This window comes from Thermobia domestica, chromosome 18, assembly GCF_964235325.1.
Source record: "Thermobia domestica chromosome 18, izTheDome1.hap1.1, whole genome shotgun sequence".
NCBI lineage: Eukaryota > Metazoa > Arthropoda > Insecta > Zygentoma > Lepismatidae > Thermobia > Thermobia domestica.
In genome coordinates this window covers 170,609,364-170,631,976 of record NC_137471.1, presented here as the reverse complement: position 1 = coordinate 170,631,976, position 22,613 = coordinate 170,609,364, and the positions used below count along the sequence as shown (strand labels likewise).

Sequence of the window (22,613 nt, the reverse complement as noted above, 5' to 3'; positions counted from 1 at the left end):
ACCTAAACACCTTACAAGATAATAAGCTACATTCAGGGAGAAATATGTCAATTTTTAGTTCTTTTTGAGTGATTTCTCTGATTTTAGAACGAAATGTTTGTCCAAGTGAAGGTAATCGTTCATACATTATATACTCGTATGTATGTACATATGCATATATGAATAAAAATGCATCGCGAAATTTACCGTATTATAAAATGCAATGCTTTGAATCAAGTTCTGAGTGTATCATGTGATATATGATTTTCAACTAAATTTCTTTGCACCCTAGGAGCGATTAGGTTTCCCATCTGCATCTGCTTACAATTGGTATCCTAATTGTGGTTTTTATTTATGCTCCTTTCTAATATCCCCGCCCATAATTAAATTGAACATTGTGAAGATATTTCTTTGAAGAATTCCCTGTTCTGATTCCTTGCACGCCAAAGATGTCTTACTTGCATGCGCCATATTTGTTTCTTGTAATTACCTCTCATTATTTCTGTTTCTACACTATACGGTTGTTATGTTTACGATCTGAATCCGCTAACATATGTAGTGTAAACTTTATCTTTGCTCGTATTCTTGGTGACGCTGTTCGCATGATGCAGTGTCGAAGCCGTATGTGTAAATACGATGGTACCAAATTTGATACTTTACTGATCGTTTTTTAGGTTTGGGAACGTATGGTGCTTTGGGAATGATACACTGATTTCATATATTCCATAAAATATTTGGGATTATGGCCACGCAAATTCAATCAAGCTGTATTCTCCGCTAATTAACTTTGGTCTGCTAGATAAGAAGTTCAACTAAGGTCTACGCAGTTTTGGCACATAGAATGTTTCTCATTTTTATGTTAAGATTAGTCTTCGCAAAATTGATTTTGAACCAACAAGCATTTCAACTTTTATCAACTAAGACTTGTGTCACTTGCATGTATCCGCAAATCGTAAAGTCAAATAATCCTTAATAAAAATGGCTTTATTCCTCACATGCAAGACTTCTCCCCTTTAATTATCTTAATATTTTTATTAAGAAAAATATATTATTATTTTTGTCTCAAGAATTGTAGCGTATACTACCTATTTCACCTGAATGTATTTAAGTGGCTAATGCCAAACATGTGTTTAGTAAATTGCTTTGTCATATTCTAACTCTATTACGTTCCTCGTATTTACAATTTAACACCGTGTTTCTACATTCGATTTCTAAATAGATCACTTTCCAAACTCTCGTATAGTACGTCGTTTTATTCATTTGTATTTAGTGATGCATCTGTTTCCAAAAGCGAAAGTCAACCAAATTGTCTTTCACTCTTCCCGTCAGTGAATTTTTCACCTACATGTATGTCTTCTCCCTGTATGTCCTTTTAAATTTGAACGAAAACAAAAAAAAAAAAAAAATTAGACACATTTCACATTTGTGAGGTTTTCACCTGTACGTACTAACATGTGCATTTAAAATATGAATTTTGACTAAATCCTTTGGTCAGACTTGGCATACGCTATATTTTTTCACTTGTGTGTACTGACATTTGAATTGGAAATGTTGTGTTTTGCTTTAATGCCTTCTTACACTCCTTGCACGTGTTAGCTTTTCACCCGTACGTACAAGCACGAGTTTCCTCAAACCTGTACTTGATATAAAACATTTTCCCCACAAGAAGAAGTGTAAGGTTTAGTAATTCATGTATCAACATGAGCATAACAGAATTTGAACTTCGATCGAATACTTTTCCTTAGACTTGGCATCTCTGAGGTTTTTTTCTTGCATGTACTAACATGTGAATTTTCAAACTGTAATTTCGATTGAAAACCTTTTCACACACTTGGCATTTGTGAGTTTTTTCACCTGTATGAACTAAGATGTGCATCGACAAAACTGCTTTTTGACTAAAACTCTTTCCACACTCCTGGCACGTGTAAGGTTTTGCACCTGTATGTATAAGCATGTGTCTCTTCAAAACGGAATGTAAAGTAAATTTCTTTAAACATTTCAGGCAAGTGTGAGAATTTTCACCTGTGTGTACTAACATATGTTTTGCCAAATATGACTTTCGTCTAAATCTCTTTCCACACTCCCCGCAACTGTAAGCTTTTTCACATGTATGTACCATCATGTGTTTCGTCAAATTTGAATTTGATGTAAATCTCTTTCCACATATTTGGCATTTGTGAAGTTTTGTACCTGTATGTACTAACATGTGGGTTACTAAATTTGACTTCAGCCTAAAAGCCCATCCACACTCTTGACAAGTATGAGGTTTTTCATCTGTATGTACAGGAATGTGTTTCATCAAACCTGAACGAGAACTAAATCCCTTTACACACTTTTCTCATATGTAAGGTTTCTCACCTGTATGTATTAACATATGCCTTGCCAAAAATGAAATATAACTGAATCTCTTCGCACACACTTGGCACGTGTGTCCTTTTTTGCTTGTATGCTTTGACATGCGGGTTGCTAAACCTGAACTTTGAATACTGTTGTGTGTAACAAAAGTATTTGCTATTCTGAAAAATGAATATTTATGGAACTTGTGAGAAGTCCAATAAACAATAATAAATGGAAATCTAAATTAATTATATGAAACAACAAACAAATACAAATTATTCATGTACAATACGGCTACAATGATCAGATACAGCTTTCGACTATATTTGTAATTGGTCCTTAATATTGTACGTTTTCAGGCAAGCCTACGTTATAAACTGAAACCTGATAACATTGTACTATTACATGAACTAGATCAGATAAACAACTACTTATGCATATGTTCGCAAAAGTATGAATGAAGACCGAGAAGAGCTAAATATTTGCAACATGTTTGATCTTCGTTTGAAGTTTTTATAGTAATTTACACTGTCTAATTTTAGCAACAAATTTTAAACACTGAAGAATATAGAAAACACACTCTAAAGCATTAGTTTATGTTCGGTTATATACTTCCCTTATTCCATTTTCTGAAGATTCAGTTTCTTCCACTTTCTGAAGATAGTGCTGTACAATATTCTATTACCATTTGGAGCTATCAAATCTCTTATATTGCTTTTTTCTTTCACAAGAATTTTACGATTTCCATGCGTATTACTACCGCAAGGCATTTCGAATTGATTATTTATGTAATAATGTATAATGTAAAATTAGAAAGATGAACAATTTTTATAGCAACGTAAATCTTATTTTAGTATGCTTCACGCTAACTAACTAACCGAACAACTTATCAAAAGTCATCAGTCTTCCTTTCTGTGTGCACTCATCGACTCAGAAGAACTTTAAGAAAGCCAAACGAGAAATTATATAAACAGTATGTTATAAATAACGTCATAATTATAGATACAGCAAACGTAAACTCAATAATGAAATAGGAACAAGTATCAAGGTGCACCGTAAATATAATCATCGTGAGCGAGATTGGATGAGTGCACGGAAATTCAGTGAAAGCGCACCGCGAAATACCAACATTCCACAAACCATCTGTTATATTTAAATCGTACAAATAGAATACGCACAGATAGAAAATAAAGATGTATAGTAGAGCAAAATTACGAATTTCACAGGGAATTCAACCAAATTCCAGAACAGACGAAAAAGTAGACACAGAGACTGAGTTGGAATTCTTTAGGCTTTCAGTTGAATTGTTAATGTTCGCTGTTAATTTCTTCAATTATCCGCATAGTGTTTCCAATGTTAACGTTTATTGTTCAAGTTTATGGAAATACCTACCGTCTTTGATCCGCCAACAAAAGAGACACCGACACTAACTCATAATAGGTTCATTTGTTTAAAATGTATATGCTTTGTTATCTTTTACAGTATTTGGGTGCTTAAAATTGGGTTTGAGGACTAGACGAAGAACAGCACTGCAATTTTGAAAAACAGATAGCAATTAGGAATTCGAAATCCCATAATGCCATGCCACTTTTGAAAGATATGAATGTACCATTTCTGATACAGGTTTTTTGAATCAATCCTTGTTAGGATGTTTACGTGTTAATTGTAACAAATCTATTTTCAGGTGTTTCGAATGTTCAAACCAGGAATCATAAAAAAAATATCATTTAATCTTGTTCAGAGTTTAATTTTAACCTTTCTTTTTGTTTACATTTGTTTAGCTGTTTCCATGCAATTATGTGTTTAGAAAAAAAATGGCAAGTCAATAGCAATTCCCAAATTTTATAAAGAAATTTATTTAATTAATTAAAAAATCTAAACTCTAAATGATTTCAGAGCAAATATTATTCACTTTGGCTTCTGAGTCTGTTTTTTCTTATGCTCCTAATCTGCACTGCAATAATCCATTGAATTTTAAGGTAAGTTTAATTTGATAAAGAATATATCATGAATTAAACAAAACTTTGATAAATGTTGAAATAATTTGGCTATTATTATTTGCTTTGAAAGATCTATTTGTCAGGCCATTCGTCTATAGTGTTCTCAATGGATATTTACAATTTATTTTTGGCATCAATATTGATGTCTTGACTTCGACTCAGTTTACTAATAATAATGTTATAACTTAAGAAGAATCTGAAAGTATATTGATAAACTGCTAAAAACACCTTACTTTCCTTAAGAAATTAAAAGTGGTGAATCGGGTTGGCGACCAATTGGATCTTTAGCAAATGATTTAGGCACTTGATATTTAGTATAAATTAACGAGAAAATATAAAAGTGAAATTCTTGTTCTTAGTTTCGAACAGACTGTTTGATTTAATAGAAAAAAACTTAAAAGATAAAAGTGTTGTTCAGAGTTTGATATTAATGAAATGTTTAATTTTGATTTAAAGAAAATATATGAATATTACTTGTTTTGGATTTGGAATATCTCTTCCATTTTCCTGACGTACGGTGGTTTTAATATACTCAACTTAACTGATATCGACTATATGAACACACCATGAGCCCACTACTACGTCAAACAAAACTGCATACGACCACGTTACCGAAGTATTAACCGTACACGTCAGTTACATCACATGTGTTGTTCAAAGCTCTAGAATCACGTGTCCTGTAAACATGGTAATTCTGTAGATAAGGCCATCTATATTACTAATGTTGGAGTAGAATATATATTCATACGGGGCTGTAATGTCAATTTCCACCCAAGGGGAATTCCTAATGTCCGTTTCATTATATTCTTTCTCACAAAGTTACCTTCTAAACGCATGGACTCGACAGCCCAAATTCAGATTAGAAATCTTACTCGGATACATCATAGTTAGAATGCATATGCATTAAGCTAGGAATGGATAAGGTTTTAATGTACAGAGCAATTCATTCTGAATCGTCAGAACTTCGTAACTCATGAATCGTCCGAGTTAAACGTCGTAAGTCTTTCATCTTCGGGATCAAATTATTAACTTATAGTTTTTATATGAATGATGTACACTAGTGTTCTTGTGTACTGGCATACAGGTTAACGCTGCGTTGGCTTCAACGCGTCTTACCATATTTATAACACTCTGAAATGTTCAACAAATCATTATTCAAGATATTAGATATAATTTCATTGTATAATAATAATAATACTAATAGTAAACATGGATTTTCTTATAGTTACCGAAATTGTACTAATTTTGTTTTAGATTTTCCCTGTATCTAGTAATGAAACGGTAATAAGTATTACAATTTCGTTACTTTATCACAATGTATAGCATGTTTTAATGGCTTCATTTGAATAGCATGCTACTAAAGTGATAAAGTATTTTGTAAATGCACACAGACACGGTATTGAAAAAAGGTTAAGTAAAATCATTTTTATTTTAATGAATATCAACTTGATTCGCTGTTCTCACATTCAGGAGAGAAAACCATTATTTCATTTTAAGATTTCATTCCGGAGAGAAAGACTAAACATTTTTTATTCAAGTTTTTAATTGTTTCTAATACAAAGAATATAATAGTTAAAGAAGTTTTCATAGGAGACTCAGACTGATAAAGTGTTATTTAAGTGAAAATTTATGTTTGTCAAGTTCTGAGAGAGAAACGTTTAGTTGAAACCAATACTTGTCTATAAACTCACAACATAATAAATATCAACCATTTAAGTTGGCATATCATTTTTAAAACTTTTGTGTGTTCAAAGCAAATATTTTAATTTACCACATGACGGTAAAAATGTATAACTCGTTAGTTAAATATCTGATTGATTAAAAATTGTTCCATCTGACTAAAGTCTGTTACTAAAATTAGGCATGAATTAACTACATACGTCAATACTCATAATGCATATTGAGTAAAGAAAATGATTATATTAGAATCAATCTTATATTTTGTGTAATTAAATGAATGGCAGTTCAGCAGAAATAGTAATTTAGGGCAATGTTAGGATCCTTAAAGCTAATAAAGAGCAGCATCTCCAAGTAGATATGTCGTTATCATGTATGCGTACGTTAACGTGGTGCAAAAGACCACAGGGCAGCGCACGTTTTGAAGATAATGGTTACTCCTCAATAATTATCAAATAAGCAAATTATAAATGCTGGTCGGGTAGGGAATTATGCATTGTAGTTATGAGACTTTTTAGAGGTGTATAGAGTAAAAAATAGAATGAAATTATCCATTCGTAAATAAAAGAGAATGAAATTATCCATATCAATTACCAAGTTTCGTTATTTCTTTTAAAATCAAGGTTTGTAATGAGAATCAGTCACGTTAAATTCATGACGTAATTGCTGTTGTCATTGTGTGTAACATGTGATTTATTGATTCCTTGTTATCGATATATGTTCGTGATACTCTTCGATAAAAGTATATTCCATGTAAGACTAGATATGTTTGTGTGATTTCTATATTGATTGGTTTGCTATATACATAAGGTAGTACAGTACGACTCTGCACTTCCTTTCTTGACAACCACTGCGTGATCGAGATATTTATGCTTTGTTTAGTATAATGTCCCATGAGGCTATGGGAGACGTGGTTATTATCCGAATCCAGACTAATGGAGACGGACGGACAACCAAACTTAATCTTTAGTTCTATAGTATCGTGTGTCTCGTCAGTGACGGTGAGTACACGGAGGAAAAACACAATCTATTCAAAATAACTTGACACCGAACCCCAAACACTTCCTACCTTGTCCCTTCTCATGGACATTTGATTCTCTAGAAGAAAGTGAACTGTTGTACTGTGTTAATGCGTAGTCGATGTCACAATTTAGTGTGTATTATTTTTGTATAGTGAGTCATTTAACTCGCAACGGTGAAAAAGTTAACTGCAGACCTCAACGAAACCAACGAACGCATGCAAACTAATCATGTTGAGTTAGTAAAACAAGTCGATATTTTGAAAACAGAAAAATCTGAATTACGTGAAAAACATGACGCGTTAATTCAGAAAATAGCTAACGGTATCCAAGGAATACAAAGTTCAATGCATTAAAATTAGAAATGAGAACCGAATTCGGAAGTATAAATAGAGAACTTAGGGAATTCAAAATAGAAGTAGACGATCGATTTAATGAAATTAAATTACAAACCTGCAATAAATAGGTCGAGACGCAAGATGAGTTGTCACTAGCGATTCAGCAAGTTGATACCTAAATTAGTAATTCTCTAACACACGTGAAGCATGAATTTCAACATATTTTTCAAATGCTTGACCGTAGAATTATGGATCTTGAAAGAAGATATGTTATAATCAAAGCATGTTAGCAGATACTGAAGGTAGTACAGGTGGTCGAGTGCATGCATAAAATAGCATTGAATGAAAGTAGCGTGAGCAAAAGTGGCATGGATATTGACTGCATTAATCATTCGTTAATTTTTCTCAAGAACACTGTAGATTGCTATAGCAGTAGTGTAGTAGAGCTAACTAGAGATAGAAAAAAGAAATCAAAACTGTATGTTCACATTCAGAGTACTGTTTTGGTTGTTAAGAATGAGATTGGTAACCTCAGACAAGAATTCCAAATGTTACAAACTCAATTGTCATTGATGCAGAACCAAATCTTAAATTTGCATGTTGAATCCAGATCTAATGGTGTCAGCAACATTCGTAGCTTTACTAATTCACTATATGATATTGTAGCCAGTACTCCAAGCACTCGTAGTTCCACTAGTCGTAGTAGTAGTGAGCGCAGTAACAGCAACTATGAAACTAGCGTTAAACTAAAATCAAAAGTAAAACCGGTAAACGTGACCATCATAGTGCAACGGTGCAGATTAAGAATGTACCACTAAGCGCAGTGGAATTGACTCTTTTGAAAAATTCTTAGGTCATGAAATTGAAATTACGGCATCTAATTTTCTGGAACTATTTGAGAAAAATGTTAAATTAATGCATATCCCAGAAATAAAGTATTTAGATATTTTATTTTTTCTAATGCAAGGGTCCTCCAAATATCGGTTTATTACTCGTAGACCCGATTTCAAATCGTACAGTGACTTTGTACTTGCTTTCAACGAACAGTTCGGATCTCCTAAAGTCGTAGCAGCGAAAATGTCTGTGTTGTGATCAGAAAAGTATGATCCCAAAGATGACGGTAAAATTTACTACTTTGTAGGTGATCATTACCATAGAATTAGCGAGTTGAATAAGAATGTTAGTTAGGCATTCATATTGAACACAATTAAAATGTTGTTGAGCCATTCCAAATCAACACAATTTGAGAACAAAATTTACCTTACCATTTCAGACTGTCACGAAACCTTGCACAAGGTTACTATTCATATAGACTAAGAAAAATACCAAATTTCAACTTTAAATATCGACCGGTATTGAAGACAGGGCTATGCAAAGTTTGGAAAAAATGCCCAAAATAGCATGGTCAATGTATTTTGAAATTGGAATTGCAGGTCTTCTAATTGAGCTAGCGAGCTGGTTAGGGCGTCATTTTACAGCACTTTTCCTGCGCTTTCCTGTGATATATATCATATATGCTAATACAAATTTTTAATTTCAAAATCAAAATCAAAATTTTACTTCAATATTTTTTAAAAAAGGACTTATTTTAAACTTTTGAAATTAATTCCATGAATAGACAGTTTTGTTCTAAAGCACCTGCCGAAATATGAATTTGGGATGATAATAGTTTCTTTGTGAAAAAAAATTGAAACTAACACTAGTTTTCATTAATACCCTGTACCTAGTTGAAAAATATACGACTGCATTTTTTTTTAACTTGTGGGAATGAATCTGAACACTAACATGACGAATACAGTAATGGGTCTAAAACATATCGTACCGACATGTGATCTGCTGGCTATACTTATTACCTCATACTTCAAAAACTAACTTAAAGCAAGTTAAAGTACTGATAGTTTTGAACTTTAAAATAATATTAATACAAGTTACTCAATTAAAAATGTTACTGTAAATAAACGTGGTTTGTAAACAGCATACATATAGCACTGGCACAACAGCCGGGTTGGCTAGTTTAAACCAGGTATTTTTTATAGAAAAAAAATTGGTGTAAAAAAATCAATGCTAAAATGCCACAATTCGTAATCACAAATGCCACGTGAATTTCATAGTGGCGTTTTCACATATGTGGAATCATCTGTGTCAGTTGAATCTAATTTTTGCCTTGTAATTAAGAAGTCCGATGAACCCACAAAGTTTCTCCTAGGAGAAACCGAGTACTGGTTCAGATGCCACTTCAAGTAATATGTCCAGTCCTTCAAAACCTCGCTGTTACTAAAGGACGTTAAGCCTAAATAAACGAAACGAACTGAAGCTGCTTTAGCGGGTATGCATGAGTTCATTGCCAACCAAAAGTGAGCCTTAATTAACTATACAAAACAAAATCTCAAAGAATGAGAATTTGCTGTCATCTGATTTTTCTAAAAATTATAGCAACGCGCTACAAGATAAAGCATAGAGCTACCACTGGACGAGTTCACAATCCATCCTTTTGTTTTATATTTCAAACAGGAAAACAAAGTTTAAGATGTTAAACATGTTGTTTCCAATTGCCTGGAACACAACACAGTTGCTGTTTACACCATTCAAAAAAAAAAAACTCTTATAATTTCTGACATTCAAATTTCAAAAATTACCAGTTTTTCTTTTTTTTTATTTTTCCGACAGGTCTACCGCGCAATACAATAGCAAGAAAAACTTTTTCAACGTCTGCTTTCATGAGGCAGCTTTTAAAGTGAACGAGGGTGGTACTTCTCGGATAGCACATGGAAAAAGGCCTTGCGATGTAGTAAGGGGTTCAGTAAATAGCCTGGCAGCTTCTGCTAGTTTGCATGGACCCTATGACAATCAAATTTAAACCACAAGACAACGTTTTAAGTGGGCAGCAGAAAACATTACGAAAGAAAATTTTGCCTACTCAGCCCAAGAGAAATATACTGAATCTGAAATGTTCCCGGAAAGTTGTTTCGATCAAGCATTGCCTATCAAAGTAACACAACAATATGATGCATTCATTCCGAAAACTACATAACATTATTGGTGAAACACTTTACGGATGGTTTGGCAGGGTTAGGAAAAAGAAGTGTCACAATCCTCAAATAAACTTCAATTGGAAGACATATCAGGCTATGCGACCGCTGTCTATGAAGGAAATTGGTGGTTCGGGTATGTTTTAAAGAAAAATGAAAAGCTTGATGAAGTAAAAATAACTTTCCTTCATAAACCTGGCCATTTCGATCATTCCCATATAAAAGAAACGCTGATGTTCTGTGGATATCTGTAGTGGACGTTGTGACAAATGTCAATCCTGTAACTCCCGATGGAAAAAGTTATCTTCTTGAAAGTGATGTACGCCGAACAAATGTGGATTTTTCAAGTTCAAGTGATAAACATGTCCTATTACTTATTGAAAAGTTTTACTATGAAATCATCTGTACTCTATCTTCAGATTAGCGTTTATTTTTATTTTCACACAAGTGTAAAACTTACTAGGGATGATTCCATACCGGGACCAAGTACCTGGGAGAAACCTATATATTGTCTGAAAACTCTTACCATGGCAAGTACGAAACCGTTTTCAAATCACGGGCAAATCCAAAACCTTGACCCTATATGGGGCCAGTTTGTTGTGTTTGTGACCCTATGTATAGTATATTCGACAGAAGTAAAAATGAATGTTACAATGCATCACGCATAAGGCGCTGGGCCCATCATGTTCCTGTTGGGTTCATGTGACTCGGGCAAAGGTTTGATAATATCACTTTGCAAACAAAACCTACCCATTTCGTCAGTGTTGCCAACGAATTGTAAATACAACGAGGCCGATAGTTTCTGTACCACTGGATATATATCCATGAAACGTGGCATAAATATAATCCGTCGCTAGAGAAAATATAGTTCGGATATATTCTTCCCCGAAGCTTGGTGTATAAACGTTTCATAATACGGAACCTGTTTTACAATTTCTTATTTTTATACTTGGTTGGCAACGCTGAGAAACTGGGGTCCTCGGGAGAGGAAAATGTCCAAAGTATATTTTCCTTAGTGAGGAATGATGTTTTCAATAGGTTTCATGGCTATACATCCAGTAGTACAGAAACCATCATCCACGCTGTATTTACAATTCGTTGGCAACACTGAAAAAATGATTGCATTTGGGTGGGAAGTGATACTATCAAACCGTTACCCAAGTTACGTTCTAGCAATGAGCCAAACAAAAACACAACGGGCTTAGGGGCTTACGCGTGACGCATCGTAACATTCATTTTTACTTCTGTCGAATATATCATATATAGGGTCACAAACAGCAACAAACTGGCCCCATATGGGGTCAGGTTGTGGGTTTGCCCGTGATTTGAAAAGATTTCGTACTTCTCATGGCAAGAGCTTTCAGATAATGTATAGATTTCTCCAGATACTTGGTCCCCGTATGGAATCATTACTGGTTAGTATTAAGTATAATTACCCTACGTACAGAGTGTTCTTGAAAAAAAGTATTAGTTTTGAATTTTTTAAACAATTAACCCATTATCTACCCACATTCATATTTTGCCAGGCGCTTTATAACAATACTGTCTATTGATTGAATTAATTTCAAAATTTTAAAATATGCACTTTTTGAAAAATTTTGAAGTAAAATATTGATTCTGATTTTGAAAATAAAAAATTGGACTAGCCTATATGATGTTGTATATCGCAGGAAAGGGCATGAAAAATGCTTTAAAATGACAACTCAACCAGCTCGCTAGCTCAATTAGAAGAGCTGCCATTCCAATTTCGAAATACATTGAACATTCTTTTTGGGGCATTTTTTTCCAAATTTTACACACCCCTATCTTCAATACCGGTCGATATATAAAAACGAATTTTGCACTTTTTTTAGTCTAACTAGAGGGCATCTATGTACCAGAAATTTCATTAAAATCTGAGATGATGAGGTTAAATCACTGTATTGAATTGATATGGAATGACCCTGTTGCCTAATTATTTCCGAACAACAGTTAGTTTTGTTGCCACCTTTGGACCTAGTCTATGTTAAATGTTGTTCAAACCTTGAAACGTTGTCCAAGAATAATATTCTAAAACAAATAATGTATTTTACAAGAAACAAATGCGTGTGAATCAGGTTAATGTTTGCGAAAATCAAGTCAATGAAAAATAAACGAATAAATCGCAGGACCTTAAGGGTAAGCCTAGAAACAACTATTCACAACAGTATACTGAAAGTGAACGTACTCACAATTCGCATAGAGGTCAGGAAGTTATAAATTATACTAACCAAGGGCATGTAGGTAATGGTGGGCATACGCCTCAATCTTTTTCAATTCCTCATTTTGGTAACCAATCACCTTTTTTTTTTAAAAAAAAATAATAAATCTCGCACCCTTCCCTCTCCTCCACGGTCAGGTAATCATAATAAACAACCACCGTTAAACTAAAAATGCTCTGCCGAGACAGTGCTTCTGGTAGGGCAAATGAAAGCGTTGGAAATGTTCAAAATTTTGGTAATGAAAACGCACTCACCCCAACTTTTTCTGTAGAATACGTAGTGTTAAGTAAAAATATTAATAATGTCATCAATTGGGGTATAGAAATTTCCGAAGATGAAACTGAAATATCAGAAGATATGAAAACTGGTGATCATATTCGAACTGCAGAAATTTGGTGTAAAATATTGAGTACACAAGTAAAAGCGTTGTGCGATACAAGTGCCGCTGTGGCTTTCACAAAGAGCGCGAACAGTGGGAAAATAAAAACCAACAAGTGAATAATAACTGCAATAAGTGTTTCCTACGAATTTCACTTATCGTTCTAGTGCATCAGAAATGCTAAACTTATATTATTAATATGTTAAAATGTAGTAATCAATTTAATATCGTTCACATAGTTGAAGAAAATGCACTTAGTAGTTGCAAAAATTATTGATGTGATTTATAAATCTGCACATGCACAAACCATGAAAGAATATTAATTTATGAGACTCACATCAGCAAGGAGAGCCCAGTAGTGAGGAGAATAGCGTCCAAAGTTCTCACCAGGAAAGGACAACTGGACTAAGTTTAAATTTTTCAATCATTAACACACAATTTCGCCATTATTTGCGTGACGCGAATCCGTGCTACCGTTGTGTCGTATATTCGTGCGTGTTCGACAATCCCGGAAATGAGCCAACGAATACCAATACCCACATAGTTTTGTTGTGAAAATTAATCTGTTTTATAAATTAAAATGTGCTTGAAATAAAAGTATCCACATTGTTACAAATTTCTCGTTAGTTATTTTAAAATCAAGGTTTGTAATAAGAATCAGCCACGTAATTAAATACATAAAGTAATTGGTATTGTCGTTTTGTTAATACGTGATTTATTGATTTTTCTTCATCGACATGTTCGTGAATCTTTTCGATAATACTGTATTACAGGTAAGATTTAGACATGTCTGTGATTTCTATACTTAGATTTGTTTGCCATATACATAAGGCAGTACAGTACGACTATGCACTTCCTTTTTAGACAACCACTGCGTGATCGAGTTATTCATGATTTGATTTAGTATATTGTCCCCTGATGCTATGGGAGACGGACGGAAAAAAAGTTAATATTCAGCTGTAATCGTATCTTGTGGCTCGTCAGTGACGGTAGGTACACGAGGAAAAACCCTAATCCATCCAAAATAATTTGACACCGAACCCTAGACACTTCATATCCTCCTTGCTCCAGGTATGAAGGAGAATGAGTCTGTGTTCCTCGTTCCGTGATTTTTAGATTCCAGCTAAAATTAACTCTAGCGGAGTCTCGTCTATACCCGCATATTTGTGCTGGTTTAAATTCTTTATAGCGATTTTTACTTTTATTCGTCTAGGTTTTGGGATATAAGCTTCTGCGGTATGTGTTTCCCTTTTTCCATGCACATTAGTTCTTGGTTGCTTGTTAAGTAGCTCGTCAAAGAAATCTTTCCATTTATTTAAGATGCAATCTGTATTAGTTTCAACTGTTCCGTCAGCTTTTTTTTTAAATATATATGCACAAGGTTGATAGCCTTTCCTAAAATCGTTGATCCCCTTATAAATGTCCCGAATGTTTTTATTTTTACTAGTGTCTTGAAATTCCTTACTTTTAGCATTCAAAAAATTGCTCCCTTTTGTTCTAAAAGATTTGGAAGTTTCCCGCCTTATCGATTACATTGGGTTTGTCTTCTTCGAAATCATAAGGGTCTGTCACTTCTGTATTACCCCTCTCCAAATTGCAACTTGTGTTTATCTTAACTAGTTTTTAGAAATGAGCTTGGATACCGAGTTTCATCTTTCTAATCTCATGAAATTGTAAGATTATATATAAATAACTTTTACGCTTGCTTCTCCCCACAAAGAGATAACTAAAAATATACAGGGTGAGTCAAAATAAGTGTTACAAGCCAATATCTCGCGAACTATACATCATATAAGAAAAATATTAAGAGGCAATGTACAATACAGAGGGGCCTAAGAAATGAGTCAAACATTAGGTTTCCCCCGCCCCCCATTTTGGGGGGAGGGGGGTGAACGTGAAATTTTTAAATGGGAACATAGGTCGAGTGATACCTCGTTGGAAAGAGCTTGAAAAATTGAACAATTTTTGTAGGAAACAATTTTTGATATGGGGCACCGTTTTCAAGATGGGCCCCAAAAATGGTCCTGTATCCGATAAAATTTCCAGTACTTATAAATAAGTGTTACAAGCCAATATCTCGCGAACTATACATCATATACGAAAAATATTAAGAGACAATGTACAATATAGAGGGGCCTAAGAAATGAGTCAAACATTAGGTTTCCCCCGCCCCCATTTTGGGAGGAGGGGGGTGAACGTGAAATTTTCAAATGGGAACATAGGTCGAGTGATACCTCGTTCGAAAGAGCTTGAAAAATTGAACAATTTTTGTAGGAAACAATTTTTGATATGGGGCACCGTTTTCAAGATGGGCCCCAAAAATGGTCCGGTATCCGATAAAATTTCCAGTACTTATAAATAAGTGTTACAATCCAATATCTTGCGAACTATACATCATATAAGAAAAATACTAAGAGACAATATTTATATTGTACATTGTCTCTTAATATTTTTCGTATATGATGTATAGTTCGTGAGATATTGGCTTGTAACACTTATTTATAAGTACTGGAAATTTTATCGGATACCGGACCATTTTTGGGGCCCATCTTGAAAACGGTGCCCCATATCAAAAATTGTTTCCTACAAAAATTGTTCAATTTTTCAAGCTCTTTCGAACGAGGTATCACTCGACCTATGTTCCCATTTAAAAATTTCACGTTCACCCCCCTCCCCTCAAAATGGGGGGCGGGGGAAACCTAATGTTTGACTCATTTCTTAGGCCCCTCTATATTGTAAATTCTCTCTTAATATTTTTCTTATATGATGTATAGTTCGCGAGATATTGGCTTGTAACACTTATTTTGACTCACCCTGTATATATAGATCTTGAATTCTTCCAAACTATGGTGTCTTCGATAAAACTATTTTGAAATATAGAAACTCTATAAAGTGTGAATTTGTATACCACAGCAACGGACACGCACATAATTAAAGCTCCAGATTTGCTGTAAAATTTGCAGAAAAGAATTGTAATAATTTTAAAAGACTAGCGCATGTGTTATCTACGGATACGCTCACAAACAATTAATAATTGTGAGTGAGTGAAGTATCAGAAGTCAGTTCGCTAACTTATGACGCACAACTATAGAGATGTCCGAGAGCTAAAGAATCCCACATAATATAGAAATTTACGTTACTAATTTGTTATGATACTTTGGAACACAAACAGTGAAGCAATACAAACATATTTCGATGCTACCTATAACGTTTTCATTAGCATGTAAGTACACAAGACAACACGATTACATATATACTCGTCCCCAGTAAAGAACCTGTTCTTCCGCTCGGGTCAACATGCTGTGTTCCAGCTTTAACTCACTTACATACTATTCATGCTTTAATAGTGAGCACCGACTACAGGTTGGTTAGTGCCGTTTGCACAAAAGTTTTTACCGTTTACATACATTAATGCGCCCGTAAAGTAAATTTATATACAGGTAGGCAACAACACAAATACGATTGTTGAAATTACAAAAAGGTGACATCGTCAAAAAACACAAACATCCATTTTTGTGTGCCAGTAAAACACGTTTCGCATTTGAACTTTGGAAATTTTCGGATTCACCTCAGCAATGCTACCTCTCCTTCTACTGAATGCTCTATATACCTGAGACATTACCGTAGAGAATTCATATTTTAGATATGTACAAGATTTTGTGAGAAATGTGTAATCAATTATAATCATTACTTCATTGTGATATGAGATACCAAAATATTTCTATGGGTGGTATCGATAGCTTGTGTTTTTTTGTACAGCTAGTCTACGTATCCTATGCTTTGTAAAATGCAGATTATTATTTTACTTTTGAGATAACTCTCTTACTTAACTGTTGCTTGTGGAGTGTTGCTTTTTACCTACAAAATTTCCGAACGCGCGCAACTGTATTTTCAATCAGAACAAATTACCATATAGAAAATTTAACATTACCTTTTTGACCCAAATGAATCTAGACCTTTTCTTGTGAATTGTTTGTTGTCATTAGAGTACGACGTGGAAGTCTCTTCAACCACTGTTTTTGTATTACTTTCAAATACAGGTACTTCTTCTACTACAGATTCTGATTTCAGTGTATCAGCGATTAATTTCACATCCGAAGAATACATAGCTACATCCTTTTCCTTTGTCTGATCTCCTTCCGTTGTACATAATATTAATTCTTTGTTCTCAGTCACCACCAGTTCGTAAGTCCACCCTTTCCATTCGAGTGGATCTTCCTGAGGAGAGTCATACTCAATTTCTTCTTTACACATCACTTCCAACTTAACAAACGCCTTACGATCCATAATGACTTCACAATAAGAATAAGAATATGAATAAGAAATATTTATTGTCGTTAACGAATTTGCTACTGTGCTTCATACTTCCAATGTGTTTTGTGGTGCTAGAATTGATGAAATGACTCACAAAAACATTCAAAATAGTAACTTTATACGGTATTTTTGATTGAAAGTTTCAATCAAAAATACAATCAAATTTTTAATAAATACAGAATATTTGTTTTCTGATAATAGGTTTGAACGCCTACGTTGTTTGCTTCTACGCAGTGGTGCCAGACCCAGCAGTTATTAAAAGAAGGAGTCTCTATATGAAAAAAAAAAAAGAAAGAGAAAAACAGTTGTCACATAAAGTGTCAGCGTTTGAGTGTAAAACAGAAAGAGAAAAAAATGTAATTATTAAGGGATAGTAACGAAAAGAAGCATTCCAGAATTAATTATTACTTCACACCTGTCCGAAGTAAAATATTGTGGAAGTTAACAGTGGGGTGGGAAAATGTCTTCTCATGCACGTAGCGATAGCATAGCCATAAGATAGTCACACATAAGACGATTTCTTGCTGACGAACGTGCAGTGGCGGTGCTTGTACGTTAAAAGTAGGCGGGGCAAGACATATGAATATTTGTATATCAGTGTTAGTTTTCCTGGTTGTTTCTAACACTTTATTTGACAAAAGGCTGTATAACAAATAGGATACTATATTTTTCAGTTAAAATATTGTGTATCATATTTCACATTTTATTAAGTAAATTAACAAGAGCAACTCAAGTAGGTACTAGTCATTTGTACTCTCAAACACCGAAAGGGTAAGAAGGGCTTTGATTCCTTGCTCATGAACATCTAAAAATTCTATCTGGATAACTGTGTGATCAGATTATTTAATAACAAATTTACAAAACAAATAAATAGAAATAATAATAATAATCATAGTAATGAATAATGAGGCTTTTTTGTAGAAGTTACATTGAAACTGGGGAACTGAACAACTTATATTTTTAATTCCACACATGCCGCTAAATGCATGTTACTACTCTAGAAAGTGAAAGACACTAAATACTACAAGTATTTACAAGTTAGATACTACGACATTTAAAGAAATACACAATTCCAATATTAATTGCGTTGAATTGCATTAAAACGCAATGTCTGTAGCTTTCTTAACTCCACGGGAAGGCAAATAACCAATACGTACTGACACAACAGCAAATATTATATGGCACCATTTTTTCTATGAACCAGTAATACATACAAAAACTTTATATTTCGAGGTGAAAGTATATACATAAAGGGGTCACTTCAAAAAAGTGGGGGGAAATTCCCCCCCCCCCTTTGCGAACGTGGATGGGCTATCTAAGCTACCCTTCCACGCCAAGTGCCAATCTAAAGAACACCTAATCGTAGATCTTACGGGAAGTCATAAAGATCGTAAACCATCATGCATATAGAAGTTGACGTACAATTGTATTCTTGTTTTAGTATTATATATAGCTAAGTTCTATAAATACAAACGTGTTCAAATTATTAAACTCAATATTCAGTCTCTGAATATTTTACTGTTCTTATAATATTACGTGAGAAAATATGTACGATTTTAGTCCAAATTACTAATTTGTATCTGTCCTAATTTTTAGTGAGTGTGGCATATGGTTTTCAATGTCAATAAAACAAATGCGTGCCCGTACGTTACATTCAAATATAATTACTATAAGTTGTGTCCAAATTGGAAACTTATAATGAAGTGGAATAATTACACCAAAATTATCTCTCAAACAAAGATTAATGTTTGTTATGAAATTCCTTAAGCCTGTCTCAGACGGGAATGAAGTAAGGTTGCGATTCACGATCTAAAACTCACGACCTTACTTAACGATCGTGTGAGAGGTAATTTGCCCTTAGGTCAGGTTGAAAAGTTCTGCTGTTTTTATTTGGATCCTGAATTGGAAGATATAGAAGCAGTTTCTATTTTCTTCTGCACTTCCATACAACTACCAATCAGGAAAGAGTAGGGCCTGATGACCTTCAACTTTATTTCTCGCTGTAATTTCAAAACGATGCTGCCTGGACAAGAGAAATATTAATAGAACCATATGAAAAATATGTATTTGTATATAATATGAAGCACGATTTTACTATTTTTAAAAAACTTCAAGAATAAAAACACTAGAGAAGGTATGTAGTGAAGTAAGTAGTGTCTTCCCGAACAGAACAGATGTGAACAAATGTAATTAAATCTTTTAAAAATAATAAAAATAACTTATTTAAGTATGTTGTGCACCTTGTATACAAAAAATGTAACGTTTTAAAAAAACGTGCAGGTTTACTTTTGGCGCACCACTCGAAATAATTGTTCAAAATTTAGAATTCCTTTATTAATTTCCTTCTTATTGTTTTCTAAATGATTTGTGCTGGCGACATGAAAATATCCACAATGCATTGTTAAAATTCAAGGGGGTACAGGGGCGGATCCAGGACCGACTTCTGGGGGGGCGGTGGATTGTCATACTGCTACTTTTAAGGACTCCGAACTTTGGGATGTTATTTTTTTACACATGTATAATAAGAAAGTTTCCTCTTCTTGGGGGGGACGATCGCCCTCCCTGGATCCGCCCCTGAGGGGGTATCATAAGTAATTGTTGAAAAAATATAATTCTTTTACTATTTGAATATAAATACAGCGTCCGGATGCATACATAAAAACTACAGCCCAGAAAACACAAAACAACCTGCGCTAGGTCGCCACTAAAAGGCACGAATGCTATCTAACCGAAGCTGGGGGACCCGAGTGTTAGCGAGGGGGTGCGCCAGTAAAGGTGGGTATCCGCATAAGCGAGGATAGTGGAAACAAATGGGTTTTGGAAGTGATACGAGTTTCAATAGCATTTGTCATTGTTTCATACTAGTAGCGTTTCACTTTTAAAAACAAAATACAACTTCTGTACACTTGTACAGATATTCACCGCCGCTGTTTTTATACAGGCATCTTTCATATTAACTCACTTATTTTATCCGTCGTAAAGCATTTGTAATAATGTTACACTAGTAATTATACACATATAAACATAAAATTCAGGTGTGGTACGCGAAAAGTAAATAGCACCAGAAACAGAAACAATGAGAGTTAATTGTCATCAATGTTGTGTGGCCTTCCTGCAATTTTAGGGAACAGTTCTACAATGCTGGTACAATACAGAAAGTCCCGATTGTAGTGCATGAGAGGAGCTCCCGGCGCGGTGTAAGTTTACTTTATGGGTTATGTGGGCATTTTTTGAGGGTAGTGAGCTGAACGGATACACGCAGTGCCTATACTAGAAAATTGCTCTTTCTTTATTTTAGCTTTCCGCGCCTGATAACTGTCCTCATTTACATATGTGGACAAGCCATTTGATTTTCAGTTCTACAATCTAATGGATACAAGGATCTAGAGACCTTTTTGCAGCTGATACAGACTCCCTCTTGTTCGTATCTCGCTGCCGAATTTTCGGAGTTACTAATTTCAGTAGCGTCTGGAATTCTGAATAGTCCAACCTGTAGGGTTTTTTTTTTCTTGTAGGAACGGGGATCTTCTGTATGTAGTTCATTATTCACCATTGAAAATACGGTGCTTAACTGTGAATTATTGGGACGAAGAATTCACTCCCTGAGCAGCAGCTCCTCTTTACTCTTTCTTTCTCGTTTTTTTTGGGGGGGAGGGGAGGACGGATTTTGTCTCAACAACGGAGCAGATATCACTGCTACGGCTATTTTATCTTCGGATGAACTCGTATTCTGAAATAGATAAACAATAATATTTACAATTGCGACAGTTGATTGCCCTGTGCATAACACATTCTTCAAGTGTTTATTTCTTTTTAACACACCGACCACGAGAGGCTCTGCTGGTAAAACCTACCTAGTTTTAAGGATCGTCTGAGACCCCTATATCACCTCACGATGAAAGAAATAGTATGGAAGTTTGAGTTAAGCAACACTGTTAAGTTGTAGCCTGGTTTGACGCCTTAGTTTAGATCCGTGTGAGACGTGCTTTATTCCTTATTTAGTCTTTTATCCTTTGTGGCATCCTACGTACGAGCTTAGCACATTTTGCCTTCACTTCAGCATAATGATACAACAAATTGTTGATCTCCTTGATCAATTGAAGTTTGGATCTGATGTGTTTCTTCTCTAGCTTTTCTTTCATGAAATCCCAAAAGTTTTCAATCAGGTTCATATCAGGACTAGTACCTCGCCACGGAAGAACACTAATCTTGTTGTCCTCTAAGAATTTTGTCACAGCCTTGGCCCGGTGGATGGGGATACGTCATGCAGAAAGATAAATTGTACATCATCAAACCGAAGTGCAGTCTGGGAAAGCAGTTCTTCTTGAAGAACTTATAGGTATTGGTCGTGTCCTCTCAACTATAGGTCCGAAGACAGAGATCACACCCCAGACCATGACTGAAGTAGGATGCTTCACGTTTTATTAAAGACATTCCAACTTGAATTTGTCCCAGGTCAACGTCGCACATATTAACATTCATCAGACACAAAAATACATGATTCATCACTGAAACAGACTATTTTCCAATCGTCAGCAGTCGAATATTCTAGTTCTCGTACCCATTCGAAGCTCTTCTTTGCAATTATTGGAGTATGTAACGCCCCATTGTAAACGATTCTACAGTTGTATTATTAGTACAAGTTATTACTTACCTCTTGTAATCCTCTGGTATTTGGCAACCCTGCCGAAGCATCATGTTCGCGGGTGCGCGCAAGGGATTCTGGGTACCCGAAGTCAAGCACTAAGGCATCATGGCATGATTAATTTTGGTGCGCGTTGAAGAACTATGTCAAATCTCTAATCTACAGCCTCCATCGTCAAGGTTGACAGGCTGTTTGCTTCACTTTATGCTTCAAGGAACTTTTACACAGGTTTTGGCAAGTGTACCACTATCTAGCATAGCATGAGATTCCGAATATAGTTGGGGAGTACATATTAGCCCAGGCTGCCACGTGAGTCATCTTTGTGTAGGTGTATGTTTTAAGTTGGCTCCGTTTGGTTACTTCTGCATATTCAAATATCTAGTGAATAACATTCTCAGAGCAGACTGCTCATCATGCTTTCCAGTGAGCCATATTTTTACTTGCAGTCAGAAATAATGTGTCCAATGTACAACTAAATCTTTAGCAGCGGGGCCCCCCAACTCATTAGCCATGTCCGTGAAGCGCATCAGAAGTAAGTACCTTCCCTATAAGTCTTATTCAGGAATATTCATGTCTTCATGTAATATGGAAGCATCAGGAGCTTATGGTAAATTTGCCAGTGAAACTATGACATTCCGGAAGTGGAATCCAGAACA

At 34.7% G+C, this 22,613-nt stretch overlaps 1 protein-coding gene across 1 annotated transcript; it reads right to left on the bottom strand.

Annotated features, from left to right (window-relative positions):
• Positions 1-2,282: 2,282 nt before the first annotated feature.
• LOC145674810 (uncharacterized) lies at positions 2,283-17,547 on the bottom strand. The gene is made up of 2 exons (XM_081745030.1): positions 16,930-17,547; positions 2,283-2,495 (listed from the first exon to the last, which is right to left on the bottom strand). Exons 1-2 carry the CDS (start codon positions 17,283-17,285, stop codon positions 2,318-2,320), a joined length of 534 nt encoding a protein of 177 aa, XP_081601156.1. The 5' UTR covers positions 17,286-17,547; the 3' UTR covers positions 2,283-2,317.
• Positions 17,548-22,613: the final 5,066 nt, after the last annotated feature.